General features: G+C 43.8%; 1 protein-coding gene across 1 annotated transcript in view; it reads right to left on the bottom strand.

The window, feature by feature from the left end:
• The window catches only part of ube2h (ubiquitin-conjugating enzyme E2H (UBC8 homolog, yeast)), a 145,405-nt gene extending 127,867 nt beyond the window's left edge, over positions 1–17,538 (bottom strand). The window contains exon 1 of the mRNA XM_068059428.1: positions 16,936–17,538. Coding sequence (XP_067915529.1) covers positions 16,936–16,988 — 53 coding nt within the window. The 5' untranslated portion in view covers positions 16,989–17,538. The remainder of the gene's footprint in view (positions 1–16,935) is intronic.
• Between the last annotated feature and the right edge of the window lie 1,548 nt (positions 17,539–19,086).

The raw sequence follows: 19,086 nt of genomic DNA, 5'->3' as shown, positions 1-19,086 counted from the left end.
AATCTCTAAATCTCTGCATAATTTTCTAATGCTAACAAGCTAGTTTTAGAGAGAAAAACAAAAGAATAGAATACTTCCTAATTGCTAGAATCTTTGAATCAGTGCATCCGGATAGGGTTAACTGCAGCATATCTGCATACTATACATGGAGCTTCCCTGATCAGCTCTATAGCTCCATATATAAACTATTCTAAAACATTAAAAGCTTATTTGCATTAGGCCTCTCAAAGGAAGGCAAGCCTAGCTAGTTTTCACCCACCAGTACTTTCGTTGTTTCCCCAATATTTATAAGTAAAAATGAGAAGATAATTTCTAAAATAGAAGGCAAGCTTCAGGAAGAGCATTAACCACTGATGCGTACATTAGTCTTCAGTTACTGAAGACGATGTTAATCCAACAGATTAAAAAGGCAAGCAATTCTACAAATAAGTTCCACTTATGCTTTTAACTCTAGAGTCCTGGCATTCCCATTTAAGTGCAACTATAACTGAAGTAAGCTTCAAGATACTACCAATTAGATAGTCACAAAGTCTCACCTCCACATTGCTATCAAAATATAAATACAATACTCCACGATCATGAGCTGACTTTGTATCCCTTTGCCTCTCCTCTCCCCATTTACCAACGATAGATTATTCTTCACGTAACCACAACTCATTGTTGATGCTGTAGTATGTCATCCTATCTCCCTTGTGCTCCCATTTTTCTACAATACACAAATTCCATAAAACAGCAAGCAGGATCCACACAGACCAGGCCAAGATTTCCCTGCTTTTGCCATTATGTTGTGGAAATCTACTTTAAAAGACAATTATTCAGCCAAATTGCTCTTGAAGTTACTAAATAGCCTGGTGAATACTCTTTTAGGATTCCCTCCCCATGCCACAAATCACAGCCAGATGGATGACAACAAGCTGGTTGCTAGGAATATGAATCGCAATATGAATCAAGTGAACTCAGTTTTGACAAATGACCCCATGTCCCCTTTCTTGGAGGTGTTACATTAGCTCCGTTCAAGTAGCCAGTGCCACCAACACCAAGTGATCCTCCAAATCGACCTACGCAACTCATTGAGATTACTGGCAGGTTGCTTGAGCATATTGGTATGTTGGGCGGTGGAGGGGGGGGGTGGCGGTTGGAAAAGAGGGAGCTTCCACTGAAAACCAAGAGATATAAATCAAGTCTGTGACAAGCCTGATTATTGCTAGTCAATTGTCCATTCCATTAACCAGTCATAATGCAGATTAGGAATCAAACCCAAGTACAGGAGCAACAAAGAAAGATGTCCAATGTATAGAGAAATGAGGAAATGGGTGAAGAACCTACTTTAAGTGCAGCACAGTTGAACAATCCATATTTTAAAGATTTATCACAAGCTTTTTTCTGACACTTAAGAGTTGGTAAACATTTTACCAGTGGCACAGGTGGTAAATGCAAAAACTGGGGCGATACTGAACCACAGAAACTCAGAAGATTCCAGGATCAATATTTGATTTGTGTCGAGTTAACATCTCAGCTCACGTGGTGAATTAACTAAAAATGGCTTCAGAACCCCAGGGCTAAGAAAGGGAAAATCATTCAGGGTTCCTGCTCATTACTTGGTTACCCCTAGCAGAAAGTGCTCCTAAAGATGGCATTGACAGAACTGCCATTATATAATTAGAACATTACAGCGCAGTACAGGCCCTTCAGCCCTCGATGTTGCGCCGACCTGTGAAACCATCTGACCTACACTATTCCATTTTCATCCATATGTCTATCCAATGACCACTTAAATGCCCTTAATGTTGGTGAGTCTACTACTGTTGCAGGCAGGGCGTTCCACGCCCCTACTACTCTGTGTAAAGAAACTACCTCTCACATCTGTCCTATATCTATCACCCCTCAACTTAAAGCTATGTCCCCTCGTGTTTGCCATCACCATCCGAGGAAAAAGGGTCTCACTATCCACCCTGTCCAACCCTCTGATTATCTTATATGTCTCTATTAAGTCACCTCTTCTCCTCCTTCTCTCCAACGAAAACAACCTCAAGTCCCTCAGCCTTTCCTCGTAAGACCTTCCCTCCATACCAGGCAACATCCTAGTAAATCTCCTCTGCACCTTTTCCAAAGCTTCCACATCCTTCCTATAATGCGGTGACCAGAACTGCACGCAATACTCCAGGTGCGGCCGCACCAGAGTTCTGTACAGCTGCAGCATGACCTCGTGGCTCCTAAACTCGATCCCCCTACTAATGAAAGCTAACACACCATATGCCTTCTTAACAGCTCTATTAACCTGGGTGGCAACTTTCAGGGATTTATGTACCTGGACACCAAGATCTCTCTGCTCATCTACACTACCAAGAATCTTCCCATTAGCCCAGTATTCTGCAATCCTGTTACGCCTTCCAAAGTGAATCACCTCACACTTTTCCGCATTAAACTCCATTTGCCATCTCTCAGCCCAGCTCTGCAGCCTATCTATGTCCCTCTGTAACCTACAACATGCTTCGGCACTATCCACAACTCCACCGACCTTCGTGTCATCCGCAAATTTACTAACCCACCCTTCTACACCCTCATCCAGGTCATTTATAAAAATGACTAACAGCAGTGGCCCCAAAACAGATCCTTGCGGTACACCACTAGAAACTATACTCCAGGATGAACATTTACCATCAACCACCACCCTCTGTCTTCTTTCAGCTAGCCAATTTCTGATCCAAAGCACTAATTCACCTTCAATCCCATACTTCTGTATTTTCTGCAATAGCCTACCGTGGGGAACTTTATCAAACGCCTTACTGAAATCCATATAGACCACATCCACGGCTTTACCCTCATCCACCTGTTTGGTCACCTTGTCAAAAAACTCTAAGGTTTGTGAGGCACGACCTACCCTTCACAAAACCGTGCTGACTATCTCTAATGAACTTATTCTTTTCAAGATGATTATAAATCCGATCTCTTATAACCTTTTCCAACATTTTACCCACAACCGAAGTAAGGCTCACAGGTCTATAATTACCAGGGCTGTCTCTACTCCCCTTCTTGAACAAGGGGACAACATTTGCTATCCTCCAGTCTTCCGGCACTATTCCTGTCGACAAAGAAATCAAGGACAAAGGCTCTGCAATCTCCTCCCTGGCTTCCCAGAGAATCCTAGGATAAATCCCATCTGGCCCAGGGGACTTATCTATTTTCACACTTTCCAAAATTGCTAACACCTCCTCCTTGTGAACCTCAATCCCATCTAGCCTAGTAGTCTGTATCTCAGTATTCTCCTCGACAACATTTTCTTTCTCCACTGTAAATACTGACGAAAAATATTCATTTAACACTTCCCCTATCTCCTCCGATTCCACACACAACTTCCCACTACTATCCTTAATTGGCCCTAACCTATCTCTAGTCATTCTTTTATTCCTGATATACCTATAGAAAGACTTAGGGTTTTCTTTGATCCTATCCGCCAATGACTTCTCGTGTCCTCTCCTTGCTCTTCTTATCTCTCCCTTTAGATCCTTCCTGGCTAGCTTGTAACTCTCAAGCGCCCTAACTGAGCCTTCACGTCTCATCCTAACATAAGCCTTCTTCTTCCTCTTGACAAGCTCTTCAACTTCTTTAGTAAACCACGGCTCCCTCGCTCGACAACCTCCTCCCTGCCTGACAGGTACATACTTATCAAGGACACGCAGTAGCTGCTCCTTGAATAAGCTCCACATTTCGATTGTGCCCATCCCCTGCAGTTTCCTTCCCCATCCTACGCATCCTAAATCTTGCCTAATCGCATCATAATTTCCTTTCCCCCAGCTATAATTCTTGCCCTGCGGTATATACCTGTCCATCGCTAAGGTAAACCAAACCGAATTGTGATCACTGTCACCAAAGTGCTCACCAACTTCTAAATCTAACACCTGGCCGGGTTCATTACCCAGTACCAAATCCAATGTGGCATCGCCCCTGGTTGGCCTGTCTACATACTGTGTCAGAAAACCCTCCTGCACACATTGGACAAAAACAGACCCATCTAAAGTACTCGAACTATAGTATTTCCAGTCAATATTTGGAAAGCTAAAGTCCCCCATAACCACTACCCTGTTACTCTCGCTCCTGTCAAGAATCATCTTTGCTATCCTTTCCTCTACATCTCTGGAACTATTTGGAGGTCTATAGAAAACTCCCAACAGGGTGACCTCTCCTCTCCTGTTTCTAACCTCGGCCCAGACTACCTCAGTAGACGAGTCCTCAAACGTCCTTTCTGCCGCTGTAATACTTTCCTTGATTAACAATGCCACACCCCCCCCCCCCCTCTTATACCATCTTCTCTGTTCTTAGTGAAACATCTAAATCCCGGAACCCGCAACATCCATCCCTGTCCCTGCTCTACCCATGTCTCTGAAATGGCCACAACATCGAGATCCCAGGTACCAATGCTCCATCACGTCTCAGAGAAACATTTTAAAGCCCTTTACTCCAGTCACAAGTGTTACAGAGGCAAACAGCAGCTTATTTGCGGAGTTAATCTTTTCGGTTGAGGGAGCAACGTTGACTAGGACACTGGGAGAAGTCCTTGCTCTTCTTCAAACAGTAAGATAGGATCTTTATCTCCCACCTGAACAGGTATCTAGGGGCTTGATTGAACATCTCATCTGAAGGGTGGCACCTCCAACAATGCAGCACTTCTGGTACTGCACATAAGTGTCAGCCTAGATGGAGAACCAACATCTAACTCAGGGAAAGGGAGAGAAAATGCTACCGACTAGAGCAAGCCAACACCTGTGGAAATTAGAGGAGTGTGACATCAGGTTAAATTGTGATGCCCTCCCCACCCTTTGTTCCCATCCCCAAACAATCTGCCATTGAACTGGATGTGGTAGCAGGCAGCTACTTGAGCCAATGAAACTGTAACTCAATGAGTCAGCACCTTAGGAGAGATGGAGAGAAAAACTGGTTAGGGGTTTGAGAAACTAATTATGCGGCTGTCAAAAGGACAGGATGTCCAAGGGCCTTTTAATTGTCCCCATCCATTCCTCAGCTTTATTACAATCTTTTCATGGAGATGTTTTCTATTTTTTCTTTTAACCAACTTAGTTTGACTTTTAAGTTTGTGTCTCCTTGATAAACTCTTCCTCCCCTCCTTTAACAAACATTTACAACTGGACTTGCGTATTATTCTCTGAAGATAGGTGTCGAAGGTGTGATTTCATAGAAATATTTAAAATAATGAAAGGAATTGGCAGGGTGCAGGAGTAATGACTTCTCAATAGTTGGAGACTCTAGAAGAAAGGCGACACCATCTTAAACTAAGCTAGTTGAAAGCAAATCCAAAATCAAACATTCCCATGAAAGGGTTGCAGCAATTTGGAATGTTCTGTCCCAGAATGTAATAAAGCCGAACAAACTGAGGTGCTCAAAAGGGAGGCAAGTTATTTACTTGGGAAGAAAGGGTTTGAAGGGATATGGAGAAAAGACGAGGAATTAAGATTAAAAAGACAGAACTGTCACGGCAGACAAAACACTCGTGCATACTTAATGAGCCAAATATCCGATACTGTGGGCAAAAGTTAGAACACAAAGGCGGAATATATCGAAGCATGGAGGAGTTAAGACTATTATAACAAACGGTTAGAAATTTTCTTCCAGTAGAATTGAAAACTGGAAACACCATGGCTAGCGCTGCGATTATTAGCTTGCTTTTTGCCTTTTTTTTTTTTAGGCAATAGGCGCTACTAGTAATCAAATGCCACAGATCACCATACTAGTGACAATCTATGCAGACCAACAGATGGCTATGGCTATGGCTAGAACAAGATTTTCTCCTATTACCCTTTCTTCTCCCGCTCATGCATCAGGACGCAGCATTAACAACATAGCGCGTTTAACTTAGTAAAACATCCCAAGGCACTTCATAGGAATGTTATCAAACAAAATTTCACACCAAGCCACACAAGAGGATATTAGTGCAGGGAACTTTAAAGAGGTAGGTTTTTAAGGAGCATCTTGAAGGAGGAGGAGAGAGAGGTAGAGAGGCAGAGAAGTTCATGGAGAGAATTCCAGAGCGTGGGGCCTGGGCAGCTGAAGGTTCAGCCACCACTGGTGGAGCAATTAAAATCAGAGATGTGCACGAAACCAGAATTGTGGTAGAGATTTCAGAGGGTTGTAGGGCTGGAGTAGGTTACAGAGATAGGAAGAGACAAGGCCATGAAGGGATAGGAAAACAGGGATGAGAAACAAGTCTGTGACTGGTGGACGGGATGGTGCACAAGAAAGTAAGACAATTTAATTTGAACTTAACTAAAACATTACTTAACTCCACATTACTAGTGCTGCTTGTATTGAGAATTTATTCTCCAACACACCAATGTTCACCTCAACTTACTCCTGTCACAGAACGTTCACAATTCCCAAAAACATAGGTCAGCTCCCTCAGTAGCTCACTTGATTGGTGCAGTGCGTGCGGAACGGAACCATACAGACTAAGAAGGTCCCATATACAATCATACACTCAGGTTGACTTTACTGGTCTCATCCAGAGTAGTAGTTGGGATACTATGAATTACCTCAGCATTTATAGACAATGAGGGGGAGAGGTGGAGAGAAATAGCGAGATATCTTGCTCCAAATTACAATTCAATGATCAATAGTGGAAAACAATTGGCAACAGGCGAGGACAAATCTGGGATCAGCTGCAATATCTGCCACGTGCCACTCACCATTTAGGCTCATATGTGAAGAGTGGTCACCTCAGCGACCACTGTCCTGTCACCCATGGAAAGGCAAGTCAAAACCTTGAGAATATAGAGAATTCAAAAACAAAGCACTGAAAAGTACATTCCCTGAAGGAAAGTTATCCATTGAGCCATCAACCCGAGGAAGGAGGTTTGATTCCCACTGTATGGGATTATAATTGACCAAAACTCTGAGGAATGGAGTGTTACAACTGACCTCAACATTCTTATGTTATTGGGGGAAGAGAGAGAACAAATAAAATGGCTCCTACTCAAATACCTTCAGTGACCACTGCTGTAAAATGGCAGTGATGCCCCCCCCCCCCCACCCCTCCAGAATAGCCTGATAGTGGTAGAATGCCAAAGGTTAACAAGCAACCATGCAACAATGCACAGGCAATTACTCATTGCCTTCAAGAAAGGAGGGTAATGGAGGGAAAATAGAATTCCTTTACAAATAGAGCTCCTCGAGGCTCAACCCTTACATGGCACTAAACCCCAGCACAATCAGCATGCATATCTTTGTTCGGTCATGTTAAATAGCTCCATAGTCTTATTTATACACTAGGGAAGTCACAGCACAACTTATGACAGCATCACAATCAATGTATCATTAATCCCTAAACTGATGAACCATAATTTTAATCTGGGAAGCAAGCTTTCGTCAGGTAGGAAAGGTTTGGCTATGGCAGTCTTTAACCTCCTCTGTGGAAGTGCAGTGCCTCCATCTTAATTGTTTATCAGGACAATCAATCATCCTGTAGCTGAATAGCCTCCCATGATGCTATACCTCCAAAGCATCAGCCCATGACCAGTATGTGGATTCAGACCATGGACATGAACAGAAATGGCAGCATTTGGAAGGAGCCTCATCATTTCAAAACACTGAAGTGGATTATTTCCGAAGCTCTGTGCTTGTCATGCAAGCACATCTCATTTTTAAATAGAAGTAGTCACCATCATGGTTGTGTTTTATCAAATCTCGGACAACCTTGTATCAGTTCACTGCACTGTACACTAAAGTACACTACAAAGATCTGGAAACTAAATGGAAACAATGCAAAGAAACAGCAGGAAATAGATCACTGCAACAAAGGGTCACATGAAAACAAACAACTGCACAACTGATCAGCTCTGCTCAAAAAATAACTAATGGAAACCAGTCTTTGGCGATTTCAGGGGGTTATGCTGTTAATGGTTGGGGTGGGTTAGGTGGGGAAGCTCACTATGAAATGCAATTGTAACCAAGACTAACAATACCATGGGTTTAAATATTGCAATAGATCTTAATCAGAATAAAATACAAGACCGAATATTCCACAGTTGCTGCTCAATTACCTTTATTAGAGGAACAATTCATTATGAACTCTTAAGCACCAATAATCGGAAGTCTGAATTATTTTTCTCTTCCTTCCTCTATTTTCTACCAATTTTCTCCTTTTCCCACCTGAAGGAGTTGACCACCTGCTGAGCACAACCATTCTTCACCTATAAGCAAGCCCAGACAGCAGACCAAACAGCAGAGCTTCGCAGTCAAGCCTCACCGTACCCTCATGAAACATCCAGTCATGCAGACCCCCACCTGCCAAGAATGAAGCATATTAAGTTTGTCGTATGAACACTGATTTTAAACTGTTGCTGGGGTGAAGAAATTACTTGTTTGAAGATCACCAGACACTGGGCTGGAAAGACATTTGCATACTAAGAGACACTGCTTGTGGAGACAAAGGGCTATTCCCTGCTCCAATTAACCCAAATGGATTTTGATCACCAAACATTGAAGGTGTAAGGAAGCATATTCCAGGCCCTAAGATGATACAATCCACAGCACCAGGACTGGTTAAACCAGCTGGTCACATGACTAACTGGCTAGCCCAGGTTTTTTTGAACTATTGCCAGAATCCCTCAGAACACAGATGCATTTTTTTTTTAAAAACCTGGATCACAGTGAGAGGTGCTGCGTTAAGTGCAGTCTCTTGCCTGTTAGACAAAGAAGAAATCATAGTAGAGGTCATCAACAGGCCTCACCTCCCAGCAGCCAGTTCAGAGAAGCATCTGTGGAGTCCTGTGAGCAGGATGCCATCGCTGTTGCGTGGACCAAGGAAAAATAACTTCCGATAAAAAGAAAGGTGGCTTGGGTGACAATCTCTTTTTGTAAGAGAGGTGCAAAAGAGAAAACAGCTTTCAAAATAACGAAGAATAAAATCAAGCTGTTCACTATTTGAATGCTACATTTTGCACACCTCATATCCTCTTTTTACTAAAAAAAGTGCGGATCTCAGTGGCACAAAGCTCCATGTTATTGGACGTATCCAGTGACCAGCTAGCAGGATGCATACTACTCACAAAGAAGAGTGGGCTATCCCTCCATAGAGAACAGTCCTTCAATAAACAGCCAAAATGCCTTCAATGTAAAGACAATCAATATCAACTTTCTACTTAAACATTAAAAGGTAGGATTTCATCTGTCAATTTCTAGCACCCAGGATACCATTTAAACAGCAATTCTGTGAAACAGTATAGAACTGCTAGAAGGTTTTTGTAAATGTCTTCAAATTCTACATGAAAGCAAACTAATTTCCCTCAGGTAAAAAGTGAATTAAAAAATATTGAAAACCAAAGACCGAATTAGTTTTTGAACTGTATAGGCCACTTATGTAGGCAAATGTACCAACCAATCTATGCCTGGTTAATCTGTTATTCTAGTGGTGGTTGCGAAGTAAATGTTGGCCAGGAAACTAGCAAGACTCACCTGCTCTTAATCGAATACTGCCCCGGGATATTTTACATTCATTTGAACAGGCAGACTAGACTTCAATTTAACATCTCATCCAAAAAGTAGCACCTCCAACAATGCAGCACTCCCTCAATACTGCATTGTACTCAAAAGATAACCTAGATTACACGCCAAGACCGTGGAATGGGGTTTGACTCACAGCTAAGCGACACCAAGTCAAGGATGATGCTAGAGCAAAACCTGAATGATTTGTACAGTCATCGGATCAGGGACAATATGCTCAATTCCAGCTGCCTTTAATAGGCTTTGAGTCATTATTGCTTTCCCGTTCAGGTTTGGCCACTCTGTCTTGTATTATCACTCCCATGTTTTTCCAACCTTGCATTACTGGACTTGAAAACAGTACATTTTATTCTCATCAGGCAGGGACAGTTTTTACTGAAAAATAGTTCTCCCACTGCTCCATAACCCCCTTTACCATTCATTCATTCCCACTGGGGAAACCTAAACCAAGGATGGAGGTCTCTCGAGCGCAACACTATACAAACAAATCAGTGGACATCAAGGCTCCAAGCAAAACATTGCAGACACTTAATATTTCAACCACTTCACCACAGCATAAGATATAAATGAAACTGGCATCTGCAATTCATGGAAAGGTGAATCACCAAGTTGTGATCACTACTTCCCAAGCAGTTTAATGCACACAGCTCCCCAGACAAAGCAATGCCCCCCTGATATACCAATGACATAAACCAATATAAAATCTTCATGTCCAACAAATTTCATAACTGCAAACATCTGATCAGCAATGATGTATGTTGTTCAAAGAAATAAGGCATCTTTAAATTTTTCCCAATGCCCCAGCTGGTTCAGACAATGAGTCTATGTATATGGTCTGAGTATGCAGACCAAACAGCCCCTAAATTCAATCCCTGGTTTATCCAGAATCTGCTCACATCACCTGGGGCTTCAATATGGAAGGACACTATAAGTGACTTCAAAAGCCCTCAGATAAAGACTGTAAAATCATCCATGACTTCTGTCTTGATTACTGTCCAAAGACCCTTGCAGTGCATGAAGATGCTTGAAAAAGGCAGGATCAGGCTCAGCCTCAGCTGTAGCCTACCAACATTCACTATCTGGACTTACAAATGAAGAATGCTGGCTTGGCAAATTATCAGAGCTGCTGGGAACAGAGTTTGACCCCCCAGCAAGCCTTAAGGGTATAAATGAGTATTAACAGAAAAAGTCAGTTGCACCATCAGCAATCAGTGCCAAGTTATTTTATACTCAAACAAGATCATTCACATACCCCAAAACTAACAGCATGATTCAAAAGAATTGCTAATTTTTCCCCATGCATTCCATAATTACCAGGTGTATTTAGTATTTGCTGTCAGTATATGAAGAAACTCACACCACATTCTTCAATATTGTGCCAATAGGTTTCTTATACACTTTCACTTGTCACCTCAAATTACTCCCATCACCACCACACAACAGACCTACAACCACCAGAACTTCACCCTAGTATTAGAATTAGAACATTACAGCGCAGTACAGGCCCTTCGGCCCTCGATGTTGCGCCGACCTGTGAAACCATCTGACCTACACTATTCCATTTTCATCCATATGTCTATCCAATGACCACTTAAATGCCCTTAAAGTTGGCGAATCTACTACTGCTGCAGGCAGGGCGTTCCACGCCCTTACTACTCTGAGTAAAGAAACTACCTCTCACATCTGTCCTATATCTATCACCCCTCAACTTAAAGCTATGTCCCCTCGTGTTTGCCATCACCATCCGAGGAAAAAGACGCTCACTATCCACTCTATCTAACCCTCTGATTATCTTATATGTCTCTATTAAGTCACCTCTTCTCCTCCTTCTCTCCAACGAAAACAACCTCAAGTCCCTCAGCCTTTCCTCGTAAGACCTTCCCTCCATACCAGGCAACATCCTAGTAAATCTCCTCTGCACCCTTTCCATAGCTTCCACATCCTTCCTATAATGCGGTGATCAGAACTGCACGCAATACTCCAGGTGCGGTCTCACCAGAGTTTTGTACAGCTGCAGCATGACCTCGTGGCTCCTAAACTCGATCCCCCTACTAATAAAAGCTAACACACCATATGCCTTCTTAACAGCCCTATTAACCTGGGTAGCAACTTTCAGGGATTTATGTACCTGGACACCAAGATCTCTCTGTTCATCTACACTACCAAGAATCTTCCCATTAGCCCAGTACTCTGCATTCCTGTTACTCCTTCCAAAGTGAATCACCTCACACTTTTCCGCATTAAACTCCATTTGCCATCTCTCAGTCCAGCTCTGTAGCCTATCTATGTCCCTCTGTAACCTACAACATCCTTCGGCACTATCCACAACTCCACCGACCTTCGTGTCATCTGCAAATTTACTAACCCACCCTTCTACACCCTCTTCCAGGTCATTTATAAAAATGATAAACAGCAGTGGCCCCAAAACAGATCCTTGCGGTACACCACTAGTAACTAAACTCCAGGATGAACATTTGCCATCAACCACCACCCTCTGTCTTCTTTCAGCTAGCCAATTTCTGATCCAAGATTAAACGGCTCAAAAACCTTTCTCCAGACACTATCCAAGTTTGGAAATACAAACTTAATAGATTGCTTGGTGTTTTTCCCCACAGGTCAATTAGGCACAGTAAGAAAATTTCACACACCCATCATGCTTCACTGAAATCCTGGTAACAACAGAGGTTTGCATCAGTCAAGAACCTGATAACATCTCACAGAGGCATGGCTTCATGAACAAGGTGTGGTATGAATATTGAGGGAGCTTAAATGAACTCATGAATCACAATTCAATTCAATTTGCTATATAACCTGCATACACACCAGCAGAACAAGCAATTCATGCATATCATGCGAGCTGCAATTTTCCTTTAGACAGCCAAGTATTCCCAATGTTTGGCTATTTTTCTGCCTCGATCAGGTCTGTAGTAGTGACATTTTCAGGGTCACCTTTGGCAAACAGCCCTGCACGATAATGCAAAAAGTACTGATTATCCTTCGTCACAACCAGTTCCGTTCTCCTCCCATAAAACGCAAACAGCATTCCACAGCTGATAAAAAAAAATCTGCATTGCTGCTCCTTTTAAGAACATTATCTTGGACAAATTTTATTAATGTAACTTTGTAAGTACCCACTGCCTGCTCAGTCACTTCCAGTCTTGGCACCCAATGCTCATGGGAGCAATAACAAGATAGCGATGTGACCAATGCATTTAGATGACTTTGGTTGTAAGTGAACCGGAGTTGTTTAAAACTGCTCTGATTCCCAAGATACAACTGGTGGCCATTCATCACTTATTTTAATTGTTTGGGCCTTCAGGTGTTCGAGCTCCAGTCTACAGTGAATGTCTCCACCTTCTTCTGCTCTCCTCCATTCCGCCATCAATGGTGGACTTCAGCCATCATGACCCACACTCAAATTTTCCAGTCATCAAATTCCTTATTCAACTTCTGCTTGGTTTCCTATTTGCGAAGTGTCTTGGGAGGGCTTCAATCAGTTTGTGGTGACTTCAAAGGCTCCTTTTATTCTGCTTAGATCAGTTCCACTAATAGAGAACACAAGTACTGACTCCAATAATCAGACACTACGGGCTGGGTTTTACACCACCCCAGCAAGCCGGATGGTGGGCGGGGCGGGGACGATAAACAGGCCGCCCACCCCAGGCCAATCAAAGCCCTTAAGTGACCACTTAATGGCCTTCGTCCACCTCCACGGGGAATTTTACCGATGGGAAGAGGGTATCCTGGAGACATGAAAGGTTGCCCAGTGAAACTTGGCGGCCTCGCAGCGCACGGGGGTGGGGGGGGGCGGGGGCCTGACAAGCATAGAGTCAGAGGTATACAGCACAGAAACAAGCCTTTCAGCCCGTGTCTGTGCCGGCCATCAGGGTGCCCAATTGAGGGCAGCCCCCGCTTCCCCAGGACCCAAGACTACCACCCCCCCCACCTCCCCAAACAATCACCCTTGCCTTGCCAGGGCCCAACTGATTACGCCCGGCGAGGCAAACCAAACTTACCTGCACTCCTGGCTCCATGTCCTCAGCTGGGCTGCAGTCCCAGCAGTGGCCACCGCTCCTGGTGGCGCTGCTGGGACTAAGCTACCGGCCCGATGATTGGCTGGCAGCTCAATGAGGTGGGACTTCCTCCCTCAAGCAGGTGGAAGTCCCACCTCAGAACAATTAAAGCATGGGGACCCGTAAAATGCTGGACGGATCCCTGGGCTAGGCAGAAGCAGGTGCACCACCAACTTTTACATCAGTTGCCAGCTCCCATCTGCCCGATGTAAAATCCAGCCCCATGATGCTGATGCAAAAAGGATGATTGCACTGGAAACATCAATAATGGAGTGCTGAATACGAGCACCGTCTTTTTAATACTCAAGTCATACAAAGCAGCGACTCCAAGTTTGATTCCCAGCGTCTGGCACATTAGCTGCTCTTAACCTGTTATAGCAGTTAGAGCACTCAGAAACCAAGGTTTACCTATTACAGTGTCCATGTGTATACATCTGGGAGAATAGAATCTGGCATAGATGCAGTGTCTTTGACACTTAAATAGCCTATCCACATGTCTAGGATATAACCGCAAATCAATAGTAAATGGCTATGGTTGCCCATGAAGTCATAAGCCCAGAAAAAGTCAACTGAATACCTGGTGAGAAAACTGTTTTTTAAAAAACATGCCCCCAGTGAAAGATTACAATTAAAACACATCCTTTTTATTCATTCACAGGATGTGGGTGTCTCTGGCCAGACCAGCACTTATTGCCCAGTCCCAACTGCCTTCGAGAAGGTGGTGAGATACAGCTAAGCAATCCCACAACCAACGGATCAAATCATAGCTGTGCAGACCTGCCACATCCAGCGGTGAACGATTAAACAACTAACAGTAGGAGGAGGCTCCAGAAACATCCTCAAAGATGGGGAAGGCCCAGCACATCAGTACAAAAGAGAAGGCTGAAGCATTTGTAACCATCTTCAGCCAGAAGTGCCGAGTGGATAATTGATCTCAGTCTTCGCGGTCCACAGCATCACAGATGCCAGTCTTCAGCCAATTCAATCCGTGTGACATCAAGAAATGGCTGAAGGCACTGGATACTGCAAAGGCTATGGGCCCTGACAACATCCCAGGTGTAGTACTGAAGTCTTGTGCTCCAGAACAACTACACCTCTAACCAAGTCGTTCTAGTACAGCAACATCTCCCCGAAAATGCGGAAAATTGCCCACATAAAGCAGGACAAATCTATTGCAGCCTTAGTGTACTTTACTTTAAAAGGAATACACCTGAATTACATTGGGGGGGACCACATATCCAACTCCAGCTCTGGCATAACACTTGAGTCATGATTGCGACACCAAGCAAGATAATACAAACCTTTCTATCATGCAATCAATCACCTCTGTACAAACCTGCCACCAACGCTGGAAAGAGTGCAATGGTAGACCTAGCTGCCTTGCAGACATGGCTGCAGCAATATAGAGATAATTATGTAGCTGGAGACAGAACAGAGCAAGTCAGCGATAGAGCATTACACCAGGTGTTTGGTGCCATGCAGCAAAGACAGAGGGAGGGAGAAAAAAAAACAATCGCCAGCAATCCCCAGCAGCTGCTGACAGAGGACATAGTCAGAGGTCTGGGAGTAAAGCCTGTCATATGGGCTGCAATGGCAAACCAGGCAGATAAATTCAAAAATCAAACTAGCAAAACACACAAGGGGACATGGTGGCAAATCATAAAAATGCTCCTAATGACATGTTCTTCTTTAAAAAGGGACCAGCCAAACTTTAAAAGACAACTAGCATACAAGATGACAACATTTTCACAATTTTTCTTGCACTACTGACACTTTATAAAGAAACTTTACTAGAAAAACAGTACTGTTCAGAATGAGTAACTCAACAGAAACAACCTCCAACTAATGACCTTCTGAACACAAGTAGCCTTTGTAATGACAGTTTTAAAACTTGTTCAAAACATAACATTACTTTATTTAATATTAAAAAAGTTATGACATTTTTCTGGATAAGAGTTGATAGTGAGGGGAAGCTGGACTATTGTTGATCAGTAATCTGCCGTTAACTGTGCTGCCCGCACCCAACAACAGCGTTAGACGTCTAAGTACTCTGTCTTTCTTTTGCGGTGTCAGCTGGGTGTGTGTTTGTGTGTTAAGTAAGCTCCTCCTCCAATTCAATTCCGGCTGGTAACAGTGCAACCAATCTGCTTTCTGCAGCTCGCTTTAGGACCAACAGTTGCTGTCCAACGAGTTCCAGCAGGTAGCACTATCAAAAAGCACAAGGCCAAAATTGGGGGGGGGTAAAGATAATAAATCTATAATGTAACCATTACACCCCCCGCTTTAGAAAAAACCCTCAATAAATTCACAACACATTTTAAACAAGCAACAAAAATTACTCTTACAAGTCAGCACTCCAAAACATGCACAGGAACCACCCCCCCCCCCCCAAAAAAAGTCAGATTATTCGTAAAAACAAAAACAAAATACAACGACCTTAGTGCAGCACGGTAAACGTTCAAGGAAAAAAAGTAGTAATTCTATCAGCTAGGGTGGCACAAATTTAATAGAGCATTCAAATGTCAACCGATTAAAACAGTTGACATTCACACTTAAATTCCTTAAGTTTTTCTTCCTCTGTTCCCCCTCCCAAGTAAACCTACACAAATCAACAGGCCAAAAATACCCTGGAAATACACGTCAGACAACCCCCAACCTTTTCTGTAGCTGAAAACATACAAACAAGGTTTGAGGAGAAGTGACGCTGCCTTTTAATCATAAATCGCCTGCTGAAATAAATGTAGCTTTCAAACGTATGACACAACACAAAAACAGGGCTAGATTTTTAAAAAGTAAAGGCCTAACATGCATTAGAACAAGGACCATAATTTCAGCACAAATTCAGAATTGAAAACGCTACGAATTTCAATAAAAATTCCTAACACACAAAAGGCCAACCAAACGTTTCCCCCAAAAATATTCAACACTGGATATAGAGGAATAAAACGTCAACATATAAAAAGAGGAAGCCTCGAAATCCATCATTTCGATGTTGACATTTTTCTTTGATATAAACCATTGTATATCTCAAGAACCTAACAAAACCCTGAAAAAATGTCAACCATAACCATCGTTGTCAATTGCCTTTTTACAGTTAGAGGCATATATATATATATATATATATATACATATACACACACACCAACTAATGGGCTGAGCCTGCGGTGCAATATGCAAAATAATACTTTTTAAAAATCCTCCTTTAACACAAACAAACGGCGCATTTGACACGATAATTAACAGGCGAGACAAAGAAAGGGGGGGGGGGGGGAAGAGAGAGAGAGAAAGAGAGACAACGCTGGCTGCTTGAAGCCTCTCCGAACTGGGGATTCGCTTGTCTGAAGGATACAGTTTGACCACATCGGTGTCCATTCGCCTTTTCCCGGGGCTCGGGGAGGACATGTTGGTGCTGCTGAGGAAGTGGCGGTAGGCGAGCGGCGGGCTTTAATTCCTCCTCTGGGGCCTGTCTTCCTCCAACCCCCGCGTACACAACACACAGAAAATAACCAAACTCTCAGGTGCAATCGAGAGACGGAATCCCCTTACGAGGGGACACAAATAATGATATATGTAGATGTATACTCAATCAACAAAAAAACAAGAGGGGGGCAAACTGTGTGTACGTGTGTGTGTGTTTATCTCCCTCTCTCTCTGAGGGGATCCGTGCCCCACTCTTCGCTCTTCACTCGGACGACGCCACTTTGTCCTCTTCAAGCTTTGAGGTGATTCTCTGCTAGTCTGTGGGATCACTTTAATTATCGCTCTGTGATGGCGGCTGTTTGTTTGGCTCCTCTTCACGGCTCTCCCTCGACCTGCTCCACCGTCTCCTTCCTTCTTCCACACACTCTTCTTCCTTTCCTCTTCCACCCCCTCTCTCCAGTTCCCTCTCGCTCTGACTCCTCTCTGATCCTGAACCTTCTCTTCAACCCTCGCCCGTGACGTTGACGTTGTTGTTTGTCTGCGTCGTTCACGACGCCTAGCGTCACCCAGACGTTATGATGCATCTGTGCGTCATTATTGGCCCCGCCCTTTTTATTCAGCGGTATTCTGGGATTTGTAGTCTTTTCCTCTGTAATATAAACGTTAAGCATTTCAGTTTGCAACCCTGCCAAGTAAATTTTCTTCCTTTAAAAATATTTAGTAATACTAGTTATTATTTCATAACCTTGCCATTATGTGTACTCACAAATAGCTAACATAACCAACGGCTAACAAATCCAGCGATTATGTCATGGACGGATAGGTTCACAGTGGAATGTGACCATGGAGCGCATGCGTTCGAGCCGAAAGGCATGACGGGCGCTGTAGTTCTAATGAGGCGACAAAAAGTACTCGGGAGGTGATATCAGGCATTTGGCAACACAAGGCTGGGGACATTAAAGGGACGTGGTGAGGAAATGTAGTTTGGAACTGGAGAATTGTTATTTAGAGGGCTATTGTCTTAATGAAATACTGGCAAACCATTTACAACAAAAGCATTACAATAAGAAAGAAGAAAGACGTGTATTTATATGGCGCCTTTCACAACCACAGGCAATTCCAAAGAGCTTTACAGCAAAAGTCTTCTTCTTTGGCCTCCTTGTCTCGAGAGACAATGGGTAAGCGCCTGGAGGTGGTCAGTGGTTTGTGAAGCAGCACCTGGAGTGGCTATAAAGGCCAATTCTAGAGTGACAGACTCTTCCACAGGTGGCTGCAGATAAAATTGGTTGTCGGGGCTGTTACACAGCTGGCTCTCCCCTTGCGCTTCTGTCTTTTTTCCTGCCAACTGCTAAGTCTCTTCGACTCGCCACACTTTAGCCCCGCCTTTATGGTTGCCTGCCAGCTCTGGCAATCGCTGGCAACTGACTCCCACGACTTGTGATCAATGTCACAGGACTTCATGTCGCGTTTGCAGACGTCTTTAAAGCGGAGACAAAGACGGCCGGTGGGTCTGATACCAGTGACGAGCTCGCTGTACAATGTGTCCTTGGGGATCCTGCCATCTTCCATGCGGCTCACATGGCCTTGCCATCTCAGGCGCCGCTGGCTTAGTAGGGTGTATATGCTGGAGATGTTGGCCGCCTCGAGGACTTCTGTGTTGGAGATATGGTCCTGCCACCTGATGCCAAGGATTCTCCGGAGGCAGCGAAGATGGAATGAATTGAGACGTCGCTCTTGGCTGACATACATTGTCCAGGCCTCGCTGCCGTACAGCAAGGTACTGAGGACACAGGCTTGATACACTTGGACTTTTGTGTTCTGTGTCAGTGTGCCATTTTCCCACACTCTCTTGGCCAGTCTGGACATAGCAGAGGAAGCCTTTCCCATGCGCTTGTTGAATTCTGCATCAAGAGACAATCACTGACCAACGCAAGCAAATGGACCGCCGGGTGGAACACTACCTAGAACTGTACTCCAGGGAAAATGTTGTCAATGAGACGTCCCTCAATGCAGTCCAGTCTCTGCCAGTCATGGATGAGCTGGACGTACAGCCAACAAAATCGGAACTCAGTGATGCCAT

This window comes from Heterodontus francisci, chromosome 27 (genome assembly GCF_036365525.1).
Source record: "Heterodontus francisci isolate sHetFra1 chromosome 27, sHetFra1.hap1, whole genome shotgun sequence".
Taxonomy (NCBI): domain Eukaryota; kingdom Metazoa; phylum Chordata; class Chondrichthyes; order Heterodontiformes; family Heterodontidae; genus Heterodontus; species Heterodontus francisci.
Note: the sequence above shows the minus strand (reverse complement) of the source record. Positions and strands in the feature narration are given on the sequence as shown.